Source organism: Falco biarmicus, chromosome 3 (assembly GCF_023638135.1).
Source record: "Falco biarmicus isolate bFalBia1 chromosome 3, bFalBia1.pri, whole genome shotgun sequence".
Classification (NCBI taxonomy): domain Eukaryota; kingdom Metazoa; phylum Chordata; class Aves; order Falconiformes; family Falconidae; genus Falco; species Falco biarmicus.
Window position 1 is genome coordinate 70,787,171 of NC_079290.1, and position 16,063 is coordinate 70,803,233.

The following is a 16,063-nucleotide window of genomic DNA, read 5'->3' on the forward strand; positions in this document are numbered from 1 at the left end:
TGTGCTTGTCTAATCTATACAAATCCACATTTTGTAAATTGAATCAGCCACAGTGTATGGTATTAAAGTAAAATGTGCAGTAATTTCCTAGTAAGTTACTGGCATTTAACCGTGCATTTTTCCAAGGCACAGGACATAAAAGAACTCCTACAATGGCGACTCAGCCTACCACAAGAAAATTTTCACCTTCTAATGAGACAGCAGGGCACATTTTGCCCACTCTTCATATTGAGCGACATAAGGCAGCCCAAGAACCATAACGAGAAAATTCAGATATCCAGGATCCTTCATCACAGTCACAATAAATACTGGTCCCCTATACAAATGAGATACAAAGCTGTACAATACATAATATGGGAATACAATTTTATTGTGTTAATCTGCATATGTATTGGTACAGCTGTTCTGTGAATGCTTCCAAGGAAAATTTTTCCATAACTCTGGCTCTCCCAGCTGCTCCCATTGTGTCCTTTAAGAGAGGATCTCTCACAATTTTTTCCATGGCCTCAGAGAATTGCGTTGGCAGCGGATCACACAAAAATCCTGTAACATTATGCAAGATCGATTCCAAAGGACCGCCTGAATTAACTGCTATAACTGGACATCTCATGTACATTGCTTCCAGAGGAACAATGCCAAAATGTTCATTGCTTGGTGTATAAAGCACACATATAGAGTTACTAAAAAGAGTGATTTTCTGCTCATCTGAGAATGATCTCAAAAAAGTGATGTGGTCGTTAACACGAAGCTTGGCTGCAAGTCTCCTTAGCTCTTCATAGTGCTCCACATTTTCCAGAACTCGTTTATCATAACCACCTGCCATAACCAAGTGAACTTCATTCCACTCATGAGAATCAAGTCTTCCTCGAAGCTCATGCAAAGCTTCGAGAGCCAACATCAGATTCTTTTTTCTCTCGTACCTATTAATGGAAAGAAACAAGAACTTCTTCTTTGGTACCAGGTCAGCTATGTCTGCAGCACATGCTGTATCAAAGCTACTGATGTTGAGCGATGGGTAGAGGACATCTGGGTTTATGTGAGATAAGGACTTAAACGTGTCCTTGAACACACCAGCAGTGAACCTGCTGTTCACAACAATACAGTCTGCCATGCCAGTTGTGTACTCTTCCAGCCAGTCGAGCGGTAATCTGTAGATGCGCTTCAGGAGAGATTCTCTCTTGGTAAGAAGCTGATCAGGAAAGTGACAGTAAAATAAAACCTTCTTACGGGTTCTGGCCAGCCGAAGTACTGGAATGCAAGCAGACACCTAGTGCAACCAGGAGAGCCAAGGGGAGACATCGGTTATTTGTGTCCGCGCCCACCGGTGCACGCATGTGCTCCCACAGCCGTGCCCTGCAGGCCAAGCGCCTTCTCCCTCTCGCCTCCACCACCGCACCGCGCCGCACCCCCGCCCCGGGCGCCTGGCTGCGGCCCCCAAGTTCCTCCCGCCCTGCCTCGGCCTGCGAGGCCGCCGACCCCGGGGCTTCCCCCCCGCGGCCACCGCAGGGCAGAGCCAGAGGGGAGCCCAAGCGGCAGCGCCTCCCTCCCTCCCCGCAGCCGCGCCCGCTCCCGCCCCGGGCCGCACCTGGTCGCAGACGAAGACGTCGGCCGGCTCGCCGCTGAGCAGCAGGACGTACAGCGCCACGAAGGCCATGCGCAGGGCGGCACACAGCGCCTGCCCGCGGCCCCACAGGCTGCGCGGCAGCCACCCGCCGGCCCTGCGCACCGCCAGCCCCCGCGTCTCCGCGAAGCAGCGCGCAGCGTCGTAGTGCGCCGTCCAGATCTGCACCCGGCAGCCCCGCGCCTGCAGCGCCAGCGCCGCGTCCACCACCAGCCGCTCCGCGCCGCCCAGCCCCAGGTCCGGGTGCAGGAACAGCACGGACGGGCCCTCGCCGGCCGCCGCCATGGCCGCAGCGCGGGGACCGCGGGACCGCCCGCCGGCCACGTCCCGGGCAGCAGTGCGCAGGCGCGGCCCGACGGCCGCCGCGGGACACGTCAGCCTTGCCGCCGGGCCTTCCCTGCCGCCCCGCCGCCGGGCGGCCCCAGCGCTGCCCGGCGCCTCGGCCGGGGCCGTCCCGGCTCGGCCGCCCCGTCCCGGCCGCTGGTGGGAGAGCGGGCGAGGCCCAGCCGCAGATCGGCGTCGGTCCGCCGGGAGAGCGGCCGCTGAGGCGGGGGGCGAGGGACGAGGCGCCGGCGCCGCTCAGGCACCGTCCCGGGCAGCCGCCAGGCGCCGGGCGGTGCGGCGGGGGGCGGGGCCTGCTGCGGGCGGGGACGTGGCCGGAGCGGCCGGAGCGGAGCGTCTGTGAGGCCGTGCCGACCCGCCGAGCCAGCGCCGCCGCCGCTATGGTGAGGCTCTGCCGGGGGCTGGCGCTGGCCGAGGCGCCCCCTCTCCGCGGCCGTGTCCGCCGCCTCTCACCCTCTCCCGCTTCTCTCCCCGCAGCCCGGGCCCAACCCCAGCGCCACGAGCGTCGGCTCCTCCGGCCGCTCGCCCAGCAAGGCCGTGGCTCCCCGCGCGGCCGGCTCCACCGTCCGGCAGAGGTAGGTGGCCTGGCAGGGGGGCAGCCCTCTCTCCTCGGCCCTTCGTGCTTGGTGGCCGGGCAGCCCTGAGGCCGAGCGCCGTGCGGGCAGGGGCTCCGCGGGGCCGAGCCGTCGGTCCTTGGAGCCCCGGGCGGCGCTGTGCCAGCCGCCGTGCCCTCTGCCTGGCTCCGCAGCCTCACGCAGGTGTCTTGCTTCTTGCTTGGTGCTAGAAGCTGGTAGGCTGCTGACGTGTTTTGGTCTTTGCTTCGCTCTGTTATCCCTTAAAGGAAGAATGCCAGCTGTGGGACAAGAAGTGCGGGCCGTGCCACTTCCACAGGTACTGGTGGGATGTGGCGATTCTACACGGAGGACTCTCCGGGGCTCAAAGTGTAAGTTGGATATATGGATGGTGGCGGGTATGGCGGGTATCTATTTCATTTCCTTATGTAGTCATCCAGTCTTTGATTTGAGAGGTCAGTGTTGTGTCGGCATGGGGAAACGTCCTGAATTGATGGCTGCTTAGACAGATTTGAGGTGAAATACTCTATTTGTAAACCTGAAAAGGTAGCTTTTAGAGTTATAGTGGCCTCAAAAAGGTAGGTGCGAGTTATATTTTGTAATTGCCTAGACTTCTTTTAAGTGCTCTTGGAAGACTGCAAGAAATGCCCTTGAAGTTGGGAATGCTTACTTGTCAGAGTGAGTTTAGACATCTGCGCACATGTTTTTGTTCTCTTTAAAATTTTGGGGTTTTTATTAATAGGTGTGTTGTGATCCTGTGCCCTTCCTTCCCTTGAAAACACAACTGTTATGCCATACGCTTGCATAATCTCGGGTGTTCTTTTTAGAAGGCTGAAGAGAAATTATTTTAGCTGAGCTTGGAAAGCAAATAGTATTCCAATACCTTGTATGTCTCTGTTTCTGCAAAGTGAATATTCCAAGATTATGGTCAAGTATCTGGTGGTAGTGTCCCTTATAACTGTAAAGAGAGTCTTAAGTTTCTAGTTTTTGGCTATTCATGTACTTTTTGTGTCATTCAGATCAGCTTTGCAAACAGGCTTTGCAGCATAATATTTGGGTAAAAATGATAGAAAGGTGATGTATTTCAGCCGATGGGTGCATGCTGAGTCATCCTTGAGTGGGAGTCTGCGCTTCTTGCGGAGTTACACGTCATGGCCTCTTGTTCTTACTGGGTTGAAGAGACTCAAGATACTCAGGGATGCCCCTATTGCTGCTTTCTTTTTTCTAGAATCCATTAGTATTTTATTTTGGAGCTTTTTAAGAGGGCTGCTGCTGGCTGGTGATAGTATAGTTGGTGACTGAGTGATTGTTCCAAGGATAGTCCTTCCTCTGAAGTTGCCTGGCTTGTTTTCATTCACGTATGTGCTTGACTCTTCAAAAACTATACTGCAAACCATCTAAGCAGTGGTTTCTGCTACTGCAGGTCTTGCTTTCCCTATTCTGAATCCAGAGAGGAGACAAGGCAAAGAAAAGGAAAAGGCAATGAGTAATAATAGTGTTCTAGGGTAAATCTGTGCAGATAGGCAAGGCATCTATTTTCTGTTGTCTACTAAAGATCAATAAAAAAAAAATAAATAAAACCAGACTGAGAAAAAACAGGTGTTCTACCATAAGGCAGATTATCAAAAACCTATTGAAAAAAATATAAGCCGTCAAAGCAGCTTTACCAATTTCAGTGTTTCCTTGTGAATCCTTTGGTTTCACTTTTGATGTTGAGTAGTCACTCAGTTGTTCTAGAGTTCAATACAAGCAGGTAGGAAGATAGACTTTTCCCTTCTATTTATGTTGCAGCACCTATTAGTGTTGCAAAATGGTGGTTCCCAATTTTAAGATTTTTTGGAACACCGGGAGTGGTTTTTTTGCAGGCTACCATGGGTAGCTGTATGGTCAGGCTTTTAATGGAAGAAACAAATCTGTAAAAGGGAGTTGGTTTTACAGATCACCTGCACACTAGATACAAAATTTTCTGAACCGTGACTTGGGTGCAACTTTCTTGCTTACAGCTTTCCATGTATTTTTCTACACATGTTTTTACCATAGCAACCAATTGTTACGATCTCTATCCTGTTCACTAGGTTTAAAAATGAAAATGGGTTGTAGAGGGCTTATAGTTGCCTCAGTAAAGTGCTGCAGCCAGAGCTGTTTTTAAAAATGGTTGTGATGACTACTGCATAAAGCAGTGGGAAAGCTTAACCTGGCAGTGGGGTTTTCTTCGGTGGTTACTCATGTTTAAAACATGAGCTGTTAAAATTACTGGGGAAAAAAAAATACATAAAACTACCTGAGAACAGGTTATTTCATGCTAGCTATGATCAGGAGAATTCTCCTCTAGATCAAAAGTTTTATGTTTTATATTGTGTGTAATTATACCTCTGATTCTTTAGTATCAGTACTCAACATCAGAAATAATACGTTGAATAAGCAAGTTTGGTTCACCTCAGGAAAGTGCTTTATCTGTAGTACAGGATGGTACAAAATATATGTCTTTTAAAAACAGTATTAGCAAAAGGGAGCTGTGGGGGATCAGGTTGAGAGTGGGATATAATATTTTTCTCTTTAAAACTCAGATTGAGCATCGCATACTTTGACAAGAAGATTAAACCCAAACTAGTTTGTCTTTCTGTGGCGCTTGGTAGCTGTGGTTCCTCTATCTTGCCTTGAGCTTTCTTGTTCTAAAAGCTATAGGTGGTGTTTCCTGTGGAGCCGTGATAGAGAATCAAATTTGTCTTGTGGTATAATATGTGGCCTTATGAAATGAGTATGCACAGTACTGAATCTTTGCAGGTGCCTGAATCTGCTGCTTAATTAAAATACGTGGTGGGTTAGGAAAATTCAGGGGTATGGAGGAGAATTGCAGGGTTTCAGCAAGTTATCTTTGCGACAGGAGGAAATTACATGCACATGTCAGTATTGGAACGCTGATTATTCTGTAGAGGGAACAAAAAAACCCCAAACCAAAAAACACACGAACAGTCTCCCCTATTTATTTCTGTGGTGCTTCTCTCTTTCTCTGTGCCCCTTTGGCAAAGAGTAGCTTACATATTACTACTATTAAAGGCTCAAGTGAATTAAATAGTAATTCAGATACAGTGTAAAGACTTTGTGCACCTGATGTCATGATGATTTATATTACGTAGGACATAAAGAACGTATAAAACACTGGGGATTGAGAAGTACGTTCTGTATCCCTTCATAGGAGTTGCTTATGTAGTCACTGTGTGTGCAGACTTTTTTTATTTTGCCTGTTTTTTCATTGGTTTATTTGCTAAATGCTTTATCTATGTGTCCAGGTTTTCCATACCCAAATATGTCTAAATATGATAGGTAATAATTGAGTTTTAAAACTCAATATAAGATTACTGTTACGAAGTGCATGGACTGTGATCTTACAGAAAAATATGTTAGTAAAGTGTTTCAATCCATTTTCAATTTCTTTTTTACTTTGTATTCAAGTAGTATTTACCTGCTTATACACAGTAACCTGGAGGGTAATCCAGGCTGGATAACAGGATTCATGGTGTTTCTGCCAATAGCAGGTTGAAAATCAGAAATGCAATTGTATGAAGTGAGTGGTATGAAGCAGTGTTGAGTGTTTGCAGTTGTGTAGTAGTGCACGTAATTGTTGTCTCAGAACAATGTGAAACAGCTGATTTAGGCTCCACACGCACCCTGAGATTAAACTGATTTTTAAAAACAGCACTATATAATTTCTAAACAGTGTATGAAAGTGGGAAGGAAAAAAGTTAATAAGTTTGTTAATTTATACATCTTAGGTAATGATATAATGATGGGGTTAACTTTTACATACTGTGTATCTTTTTCAAGAAAAGAAGTCCTCGTCTCACCTCCTGTGAAATAAAACCTCTGAAAAAACAGCTAATGTGAATTTAATGCCAAAATTTTACTAGCCGCTAGAGGACTCTCTTGGTTTTAGTATCTGGCTACATCTCTGTTCAGGTGGCTATCTGAGTAGTAAATAAAGATGATAATTCTCTGTAGATTGTTTTCACAATGATGAGTAATAATGAACCATGCACTACTTGTAAAAAGTGGGGGTTTCGTTATTATATTGTGCTTTATAGTTACTTCACAATTAGGGTGTGTAGAACTATCTTTAAAAACATTGGGGCAGCAGCAGTTTTTCATAGGGATGGCTATCTCATTTCTGTGTACTGTAAGGTATTTCTGTGGGAATGGAATAAAAGTGTACACTTGGTTAAGAACTGGTAAGTTCACTTGTCTGATAATGTCTGATCTTTGGACAAAGCAGACTTGCTTATGTTAATGCATTTTTTTCTTTATTTTTAGTGGCCCTGTTCCAGTTTTGGTCATGAGTCTTCTTTTTATTGCTTCTGTGTTTATGCTGCACATCTGGGGTAAATATACTCGTTCATAGGCTCAGCTGCGAACTTAAAGCATACGTCTTGGACCAAAAATATGGTGGATCCTGGTTGTTCTTGGAGAAAGACTGGGGAAGCTTCCCATCACCTGTTGAAGTCCGTTCAACTTTGGCTCTAATATCAAATGAATTTCTCAGTTCGCTATTTGGGCGGGTTTAAAGTCTGTCATGGGTCATTTTATATTTGTATCTGTACACTTAGAATACAGGTATTGCAATAAAAGTTCTATATGGAAATAGAAACAGAGTTAACTGTATTTTTTCCTCTTATTCCAGCATACCACAACTAAAACATTATACTTGTGGTTTTCATATATAACCGTATTTCTGAGTAAATGCCATTTGATAGTTCAAACCAGATGCTTCTATACTGTACACTGTTACATAATCTTATGCCAGAAGATCTTTGTTTGCGAATGGGAAAGGCAAAATCAGATGCTCAAACATGTGAAGGTAACAGACATGTTTATTGAAATAAAACAGGTGCACTAGATGAGCTGGTCATGTTCTTCTGTTAATTCCAGAAAAATAGCTCCATTTTTTTCCTAAATGCAAGTTAAACTTTACTCAGTGCTCATTATACATAGAAGTGTATAAATATGCCTGTTCTTCAAACACTGCTTGAGGAAAAACATGAACTGGTACCCAGTGGGTTTTAAAAAGAATTGCATTACTGTCAAAGACATTTTTTGTCTGCAGGTCCAGACTTTCAAGGAGACTTGGTCAGGAAAATGGGATGGGAGGGCTGGAAACGCAATGGCTGCATTTTAAATAACAGAGCATGCAAACAGGCTGGGATACAGTTAAGTGGCTCTTCCTATAACCGCTCCAGTTTCCCTGGGTGGTGTTTCTTTTGAACAGTCAGACAGTTCTTCTCTTTTTAAAGGTACATACATACTGTGCATTAGCATTTCAGCTGTTTCTAACTGCTGATGTGGGTTTGAAATTCAGATAACCAAATCAGGCCTTTTCATACAGTTGTATGGAATTATTTTAGCCTGTTGTTGATGTTATGATTCCTGTTTGAATATCTGCTTGTAATAGGAAAACAATATTCTTGGCTATATAACTTTGATACAAGTGTTGACTGCTGACATGCAGAAGCAGCCTTTCTTAGGTACAACCTTCCTGTAAAGAAATTCTCAAAAGTAGCATTACTTCTGAAAATAAGAAGCTGTTCAGAACAAAAACAAGAGTATGGAATGTGGTCTTGGGGCTATAAGGATAATTGCATTGAGCTGTGCTTATGCCATAATGCCCAGTGTAAATGTAGAGGGAAAGACAGAAGACTTGGAGCAGAAACTGAAAATTGTCTTACAAAATGTAATGGTAGGAGGGTTGTGTTTTCAGAGGATTGAAAGTTGAGCAGGGAGTTCTGGTAACTCAAAGGTAGTGGGGTAGCAGAATACACTGAAGCGGTGGAAACTGAGCCAAATAAATCATGTATCAAGGGGAAAAGGATCCACAGATCACACTGCTATGCATATGGAAGGGAAGTAAAAACACGGGAAAATAAAGCAAATAGGGAGATTAGCTTACTGCTGCAATGAGGGTCTCTTATTTTAAATGCTTTGACTAGGAAGAAAAATCTCTAGTCAGTGATTTCACTTTAAGGCAAGAAAGAAAATTCTAAGAAAAGACCAAATGCCAGTCAGTTGTTTTACTGATTAGGTGGATGGGCTGCACTGCTCACTTAATTTGTGGTACTCAGAGGGAAAGGATTAATGCATAACAGTAATATCTGAATAGGTAATTGTTGTGTTAAAGGGGAATGGAGTAATTTAGCAGGAAATAACACTCCCCTCCCTGCCTTCCAACTCTGTCATCACAGTAATGTTAACTTTACTCCTGATGATACAGTCTTCTAACACAGCAGGAAAAAATTTCTTCTAAACACTTCTGGTCTCTAAAAGCTGTTTTGCCACATAAAATAATTCCATTTTTAAAGCCTTTCATATTTTTTTATGTCTGGTATCTTGCTGCTTCTAAAGACCAAAATCGGCTACAAATTCAGAAAAGGGGGCAGAGGGAAGGCTTACTGCTCTACAGGCTATATTAAGTTCAACTGAGTATAAAAATGTTGACTGTTTTGACAATGCTGTCCTTGATTGAGTATTTTGTTTTCTAGAATGGCCTGTATCATAGATTTTTTGCGTCCACCATCAAAGAATCTAGTGTCTAGTTTTGCACAAGTTAATTCCCACCCCTTCTTAGCTTTGTATTTTGGAAGTGTGAGCTTTCCTATGGCTAAAAAAACGTTGCTGCCTTAATTCATGAAAGAAGCGATACTGTAGTTGGATGCAGCTAGCTGAAACATTCATAGCATTGTTTGATATTCCTTGTACATAATAAAAAGGTTTCTCTGTCGTATGTTTTCAATTTGTGATCTGTTTAATGATTAGCATAAGCATTAGATACTCATGCTCATATTTTTAGCATTTTGTGTACAAGAGCTGTAGTGGATTCTTGCAATTGATGTTTATCAAAACTTCAGATCCACAGCAGTACAGGTAAAGGAATGCAGGTTGCAAAGACTTAGAAGTTTGGCTAATAACGAACATGAAATTCTGTTTGGCCAGGGTGAATAAATTATGGCTATGCTGATAAACAGTAGCTAATCTGTAATACAGAAAACTAGTCTTTCAGTAACAGGTGGAAGAGAAGAAAGGATGGTCATTTGCAAAGCTTCATATTGGACAACTAGGAATTAGTAAGACATTGGATTTTTATGCCTACTTTTATGTGATTGAAATACAAGTTTGGCTGAGCTGACTGTTAGAAATTGTAAATGCCTTTATAGTTTCCTTAGGTGCTAAAGAAGACTCTAGGTCCACAAAGATCTTTACTTTGTCTCCTTAACAATAAAGGTTCAGGAAATCTGGAAGAACTTATATTTCCATAGAAGATATGATAAAATACTAGAATGTTTTATTCTTGACTCAAAAAAAAAATGTTTGCAACCTCAGGCTCCATTATTCCTGAAGTGAAGAAGGGGTTTTATAAGGAAATGGTTCTATTGTATGTGAGTACGTCTGTGTCACTTAAGCTTTTGCTCCCTCCCCAGCATTAGATCTCGGTATGTGACCCAGTAACAGAGGAGTAGAAGCTGAAAGGCGCTCTTCTTGAGGGTTGGGTGGAATAGGTACCTGGTGGAAGAGGGAGACTGTAGAAGTTCTCTCTGAGCAAAAGACTCTCACTTAATGCCTAGGGAGAACAGGGGGAGAGCTAGACTTCCTAAAGGCCTTTATGACAGGAAAAGCTTTAGTCTTTGCTCTTGCACCTTTTTGCACACTGAAGTCAGTCACCCATAAGGTATGGATCTATTAAGTATGTGGGCTTCATTAGTTCTGATGTTTCAGAACTACCTTTTACTTTTGCTGTCTGTGTAGCAGCCAGCTCTACTACTACACAGAAACAATCTTTTTTTCTTCTTCCCCGCCCCCCCTTCTATGCTTCATTATTTACTGGTATCCATTTGGTTGCGTCCAGGCCTACCTTTCTTGTAGTGTGCATAAAGCATGTGAACTCCTCCCATCTTTTGCTGTCATGTCATGATAAATACTGTGACTCTGGTAACCACAATATTTCTCATTCTTGAAGGGACCAAGGGGAAGGGTAGTTGTTCAAGTGCCTATTTCATGACTGTCCCATATATGCACAGCTCTCTTGCAGCAAACGGATATGTTATTTTTTTCTTTTCTCACACCAGACTCTGAAATTACCATTCAATGAGAAACTGTCAGCTTTCTAATGTCTCGTCTGTCGCCTGTTTCTTAAGCTCTCTGAGACTATCAGACATAACACAAACTAGTGTAAGCTCTCTTAAGCACTGTTCATGGTAACTTACAATGCCTTTAATTATAGGCACATATATATATATATCTGTAAAGATGCATACATGCATGTATGTATGGTCACTTACCAGTTTAGAAATGCAAAAGGATCTGTGTCTGAAAATGTAAGATGGTATGCCCTTATTAGACTGCACTGTGACAGCAGTGCAAAGAAGCAAACAGAACAGCTTGTGTTCTCTTGCTCAGCTGTGTTAGCTAGCTAGAGATGAGCGGATGCTATACTGATCATGTAGCGAAAGCTAAATGATTTTATAAACATATTAATGGATTCTGTGAGGGGCTTGGTAGAATTTTTTTTATATATATACATTTTTTTGTCTGGATAAAGAGGTGCATCTTGTTTCTTCAAAGGCTAACTTCTTGTATGCTTCCAGCTTTGATAATAAGGCTGCATTGATGTCCTTATATTAGCTGTTTATATAAATGTGTTTTATAGAAGGCTGTTTTGTAGACTTGGAATTGTTAGTAATATAATAAGAGTATTAATTATTCTTAACTTGGGATGTGAGGTATAAGAGGGAGTGTCTACCTTTTGGCTTTTTTTTTTTTTTTTAATTGGGGCAAAATTGTATAGCATTTGTGATTTCTACTTTATTTTCAGAAGTTGGTAAAAAGAAGTGCAGGCAAAGCAAGAGCAGGTGTGAAGTTACTGAGTACACTTCGTCCCTGAACATGTATCGTGACCTCTTCTTCCTTCTATATTCTAGTTGTTTCTTTTTCTTTGGAGGCTGCCGACCATACTGAATTCTGCCATGTAGTAGGATAATGCTCTGATGCAGAGGCATGGCAGGTAGTAACAATAGTGAATGGAACAGACCCATTTTATTTATGACAAAATCCAAGTTCAGATGCGGACCACCACAGATTTGATACCTTTATCTCACATTCAGCTACAGGTTGCAAATAATTACTCTTGTTTCTTATTTTGAAGGAGTTTTCACACAGCTGCCTTCCAGAATAGTGTGTGCGGTTTTTTGACCACCTAGAAATGGAGGAACCCTTTGAAGTTACTCTATCATTTCATAAAACAGAACTAAGTAAAACTTATAATGCACTGCCTCCTCCAAAGAGATGTCAGTCTTAATGTTAACAAAATTAAATTCTAGCTAGTTGTGTGATTATTTTTTTTTTAGTTCAAGCATTTATCACTGCGTGAATGTACTGACCTGTTGTCCTCCTATGTGCTACAGAGAGAGATCAAATATATTTACAAATGCTGCAGAGGTAAGACATTATTTCAGTGAAATGCTTCCAGAAATCAGAGCTAAATTTACAGCCAGTATGCTACAGTTTCAGAGAGGCTACCTCCCCAGCATCTATTAATTGTCAAACACCATTCCGTGAGACCTTCTTCCAGTTTATTAGCTACTATTCTGATTGTCTTTCTGAGAAGGTGATATGAAAAGAACCTAAAGCAATGTTGCCTTACACTCCCAAGACTAGCTGATAAGCAGCGTTACTCCTTTCCTGAATAGAAGTACCATGCAATTAAGAGTACAGTATATGTTGCAATCAGTGGAGGAGAGCCTATGTGCTCTCACCTGAGGAAGACATCTGTGAGGGGAAAAAAACCTTACAGCATGATACAAACTGCTGAGAAGTTTGCGAAGGACCGAACTATTGTAATTCAGCATGAATCTGAACCTGATGCAGTTGTGGGGCTTGGTAGACCTCGCTAATTTTGATTTTGTTCCATTGTTGTTTCCACGCTTCTTTCTGAAAAGCTGCTTTTTTTCTTTTTCTTTTTTTTTTAACGACCTTTTATGGCATTTGGGAATGATTTAACAAACAAACAAACAAAACTTTACAGAAGGTTGAAAATGCATGCATGGAGGAACTCACAGTGGTGAATAGTAAGTAGAATTAGAGCCTTTCTCCCCTCTGTTCCAACTGGAATTAAATAATACTAATATCCCTGTTGTCTGCATGCAGAATTACCTAATGATAAAGTTGCCTTCACTGAATGAAAGAGTTTGTGGAGTGAGATTATCTCTGTGCTTCTGAACAGTGAAAGAACCTCACGACATCTGTGGGAAAAAGAAAGATGTTTTTGCTAGTTCTGCTTGCAAGAATATTTTCCACCTTGAGCTGAAGTTGTTTCTAACCACTCTCTGCCCCGTGGCAAACTGAAGAACAGAGGAGCATCAGATAGGGCCTCTTGTCTCAGACCACTGCATAAAGGTTGACCACTCTGAGGGGGAAAATTTTCAGTAAAATGACTTCTTGCAGCAAACTTTGTATCTGTTTTTAGGCGGTTGTGTCTGTGGCAGTGTAGCTTCTCTGAAAAGGCATCTATGTTCTGCAGAAAGCACAGAGGCCTTTTATTTGACCTGGTGTCCAAGCAAGGTAGTTCACCTGCAGCTGTTCCTTCCTGATCTTTAAGGAACACTACTACTTCATCCAGTCATAGCTCTCCCCACTTTTTCCTGGCTTTTCTTAAGCATGAATAGCTTGATGAACTCCTTTTCTCTGTGCCAACAACACAGAAATCTTGCCTGTCTGAGTTGAGACTTAACTTTGTATTAGCTAACTTCGGATTTCCACAATGTAGCTGCTAATAGTTGTGCACCTTTTGTAGTCACTGGTGACAAACCTGCATTTCTAGGGTTTAGTTCTGGAACCTGTTACAGTGTCAGGTGAAAAGGTGCTGTGTAGGTGCCTGGTGCTCCAGGCTGTTGGAGTACTGTGCACAGCAGCAACTCAGAGTAGTTGGAGCATTTGTCAACATTGTAGGTGCCAGATTCAGATTAAATCCAGCCCTGCATCCCAGCTGCTGCCAACAGAGCTACTGATCTTTAACTTCATTTTGGTGATGAAATAATCTGTGAGTGTACAATGGGGAGGAAACCCAAAAACCTCATGAGATCATACTTGTCAGGTCACAGTCATCAACAAAGGCTTTCCAAAGAGCAAAAATTTTAACAGTACTAATTTTAGTGCTTTTACTGTTTCCTTTCTAAGCTTGCTCTTTTGCTGTAAACCTGAAATAAATACCCAGGAATTATACTTATGATAAAATTCAAATTGCTTAGAAAAACAGACTCTCCGTGTACTTAAGGTAAGGAATGAGCTATAAAACAGTGTGCTTCCTCCAAAAGATTGCCTTTGTAATATTTTGGGGTTTTGTTTGTTTGGTTTCGGTTTTTTTTTTTTTAAATGTTTGCAGCATTACAGAGACCAGGAACAAGAATATATTTGGTTGAAGTTGCAGGCACTGGGCAGATCGTGACAGAGTATTTGGTATGTGTGGTCTTAACGCTATAATGCTGTCAAAGCTAGGTCCCCGACAAAATGGTGATTCTACACTTTTGAGATATGCCACAAGTGAATTATAGAAAGGTTGCTTCAGATGGTGATTCAACACTTTTGAAATATGCCACAAGTGAATTATAGAAAGGTTGCTTCAGATGGTACTTGTACCTGATGATATCAGAAAGTTTTTAGAAATGTGAGTGTGTTGGGAGCTTAAGACGCAACCTTGGCATTCTGAAATGTTGGAGTATTTTGAACCTCTCACAGCTTTTCTTAGTATGTCATGTGATGCTTTCATGTTTTCACAGACCAGTGAAACAAGTACCATACCATAATGCTTTGGAATGTATCTGTAGCTTACCTGTGGGGTGGACTTCTGCCCAAATAGCAGAGGTAGGTGAGCAGAGCGCAGGTACTAGAGGTGGCTGTGCATGGAAAGGGTAGGCAGTGCAGCTTGCGCTCGGTGGGCTGGCCACCCTGTCGGATGGAAGGAGGAAGAAGTTGCATGACGGAAGCAGAAATCACTGCTCCACCTCCTCTATACTCCAGTGATAGCAGAGATGTTGTGTATGCTTTTTTTGTCAGCAGACTTCAGCAAATGTATCCAGCACACCTCGAGGACAAATCCACGTAGTTCTGTTCTAGAAGCTTGGCACTGGTTTCTTCTGACCAAATGTACTAGCATTTTGACTTTTTTAGTTAGCTGGGATAAAAATAAATAAAATACATATATGTATGTGTGTGTGTGTTTGTATGGCATTAGGCTATTTGAGGAGCTAGTCAATTCTGTGACTATGGAATTCCTCTCACCCCTGGATACCATCAGGAGGAAGAAATCGGGAACACTGCCAGTTTGCTCCTGTGCAGCCCGTCAAAACCTGCCTTGATAAGTCAGCTTAAAATTGTCTTCAGTGAAGCTGGTGTTTTAGCACTATGACCTCTTCTTTAGCTTGGTCCCTTGCAGACCATTAGCAGCTGTTCCCTCAGGCTGTGGAAGAACTGGGTTCCAGTGTAGTTTTACGCTTTGGAGCAATGGATCTTGAGACTGAAATGGAGCACTGGCCATAAGCTGTGGTGCATCACATCAGATCTGGTGGCAGTGCAGTTTGGCTCTCTCCCTGACCTCTGGCTTGCCTTGCCAGCAAGGGAACAGAGTAAGCTCTGCCGACCTCAAGAACAGTTTTGGTGAAACCAGGCAGCCTTCAGAAGTGACTTGGCAGGAAAGGAAAGATTGCGGTAGGTGTCCATTTCTGCTTTCTGAGGATATAAAAACTGATGGAGAGTTGTGGGGTTTTTCAACCTCCCCTACCCCTTCCAACCTCTGGAATCTGGTTTTCTTCTGCATTAGAAATAAAGGCCTCTTCAGCCAAGCCTTTTCACTGGAAAAGTAGAGAAATTATGGAATCACAGTGTTAAAGGAAAAGGGAGCAGTTTTGTCCAAAAGGATGACTAGAAGATGTTTTCTTCCTTAAAAAAAGCTGTTTACATCAACAGCTAATTAACATCTTGATGAAAGATGTTTTCATGTTCAATAGCCTCAGCTTTTCATGTCTCTACTACATTCTCAGTAAACAGCCATGAAAAGATAGAAGGTTGCTGCAACTTACAGTATGTGGTAGACTGAAATAAAATTAGCCACGTCTTCCCCCAGAGCATGTTCACATACAAAAAAGTAAGTCTTCCTCCTAAACAACAAAGTCAGCATTTATGAGGATCTGATGCTATTATAAATTCATGATCTTTTCAAAAAGTAATATATGAATAAAACTCATTAAATTTAATATTAAAAACATATTTTTAACCAATATGCTTAACTTTCTATACTCTTAAAACAATGTTTTTTTAAAATTTATAATTAAAAAAAATATTTTTGTTTTGGTCAAAATTAAAATGAAAAGTAATTGCCAAATGTCAACATTTTCCATGAACTGGAAATTCAAATTAGAACCAGCACTTAACACTAGGTCGCTATGGCAATGTGAAATAATATTGGACATGTGGGTATAAGTCGTGATGTAATGTA

At 42.5% G+C, this 16,063-nt stretch overlaps 2 protein-coding genes across 2 annotated transcripts; one reads left to right on the top strand and one right to left on the bottom strand.

The window, feature by feature from the left end:
* Positions 1 to 349: 349 nt before the first annotated feature.
* ALG2 (ALG2 alpha-1,3/1,6-mannosyltransferase) lies at positions 350 to 1,921 on the bottom strand. The gene is made up of 2 exons (XM_056332055.1): positions 1,586 to 1,921; positions 350 to 1,267 (listed from the first exon to the last, which is right to left on the bottom strand). Exons 1-2 carry the CDS (start codon positions 1,904 to 1,906, stop codon positions 368 to 370), a joined length of 1,221 nt encoding a protein of 406 aa, XP_056188030.1. The 5' UTR covers positions 1,907 to 1,921; the 3' UTR covers positions 350 to 367.
* Positions 1,922 to 2,186: 265 nt separating this feature from the next.
* SEC61B (SEC61 translocon subunit beta) lies at positions 2,187 to 7,177 on the top strand. The gene is made up of 4 exons (XM_056332056.1): positions 2,187 to 2,346; positions 2,441 to 2,538; positions 2,805 to 2,906; positions 6,844 to 7,177. The coding sequence occupies exons 1-4, from the start codon at positions 2,344 to 2,346 to the stop codon at positions 6,929 to 6,931; spliced, it is 291 nt and encodes a 96-aa protein (XP_056188031.1). The 5' UTR covers positions 2,187 to 2,343; the 3' UTR covers positions 6,932 to 7,177.
* Positions 7,178 to 16,063: the final 8,886 nt, after the last annotated feature.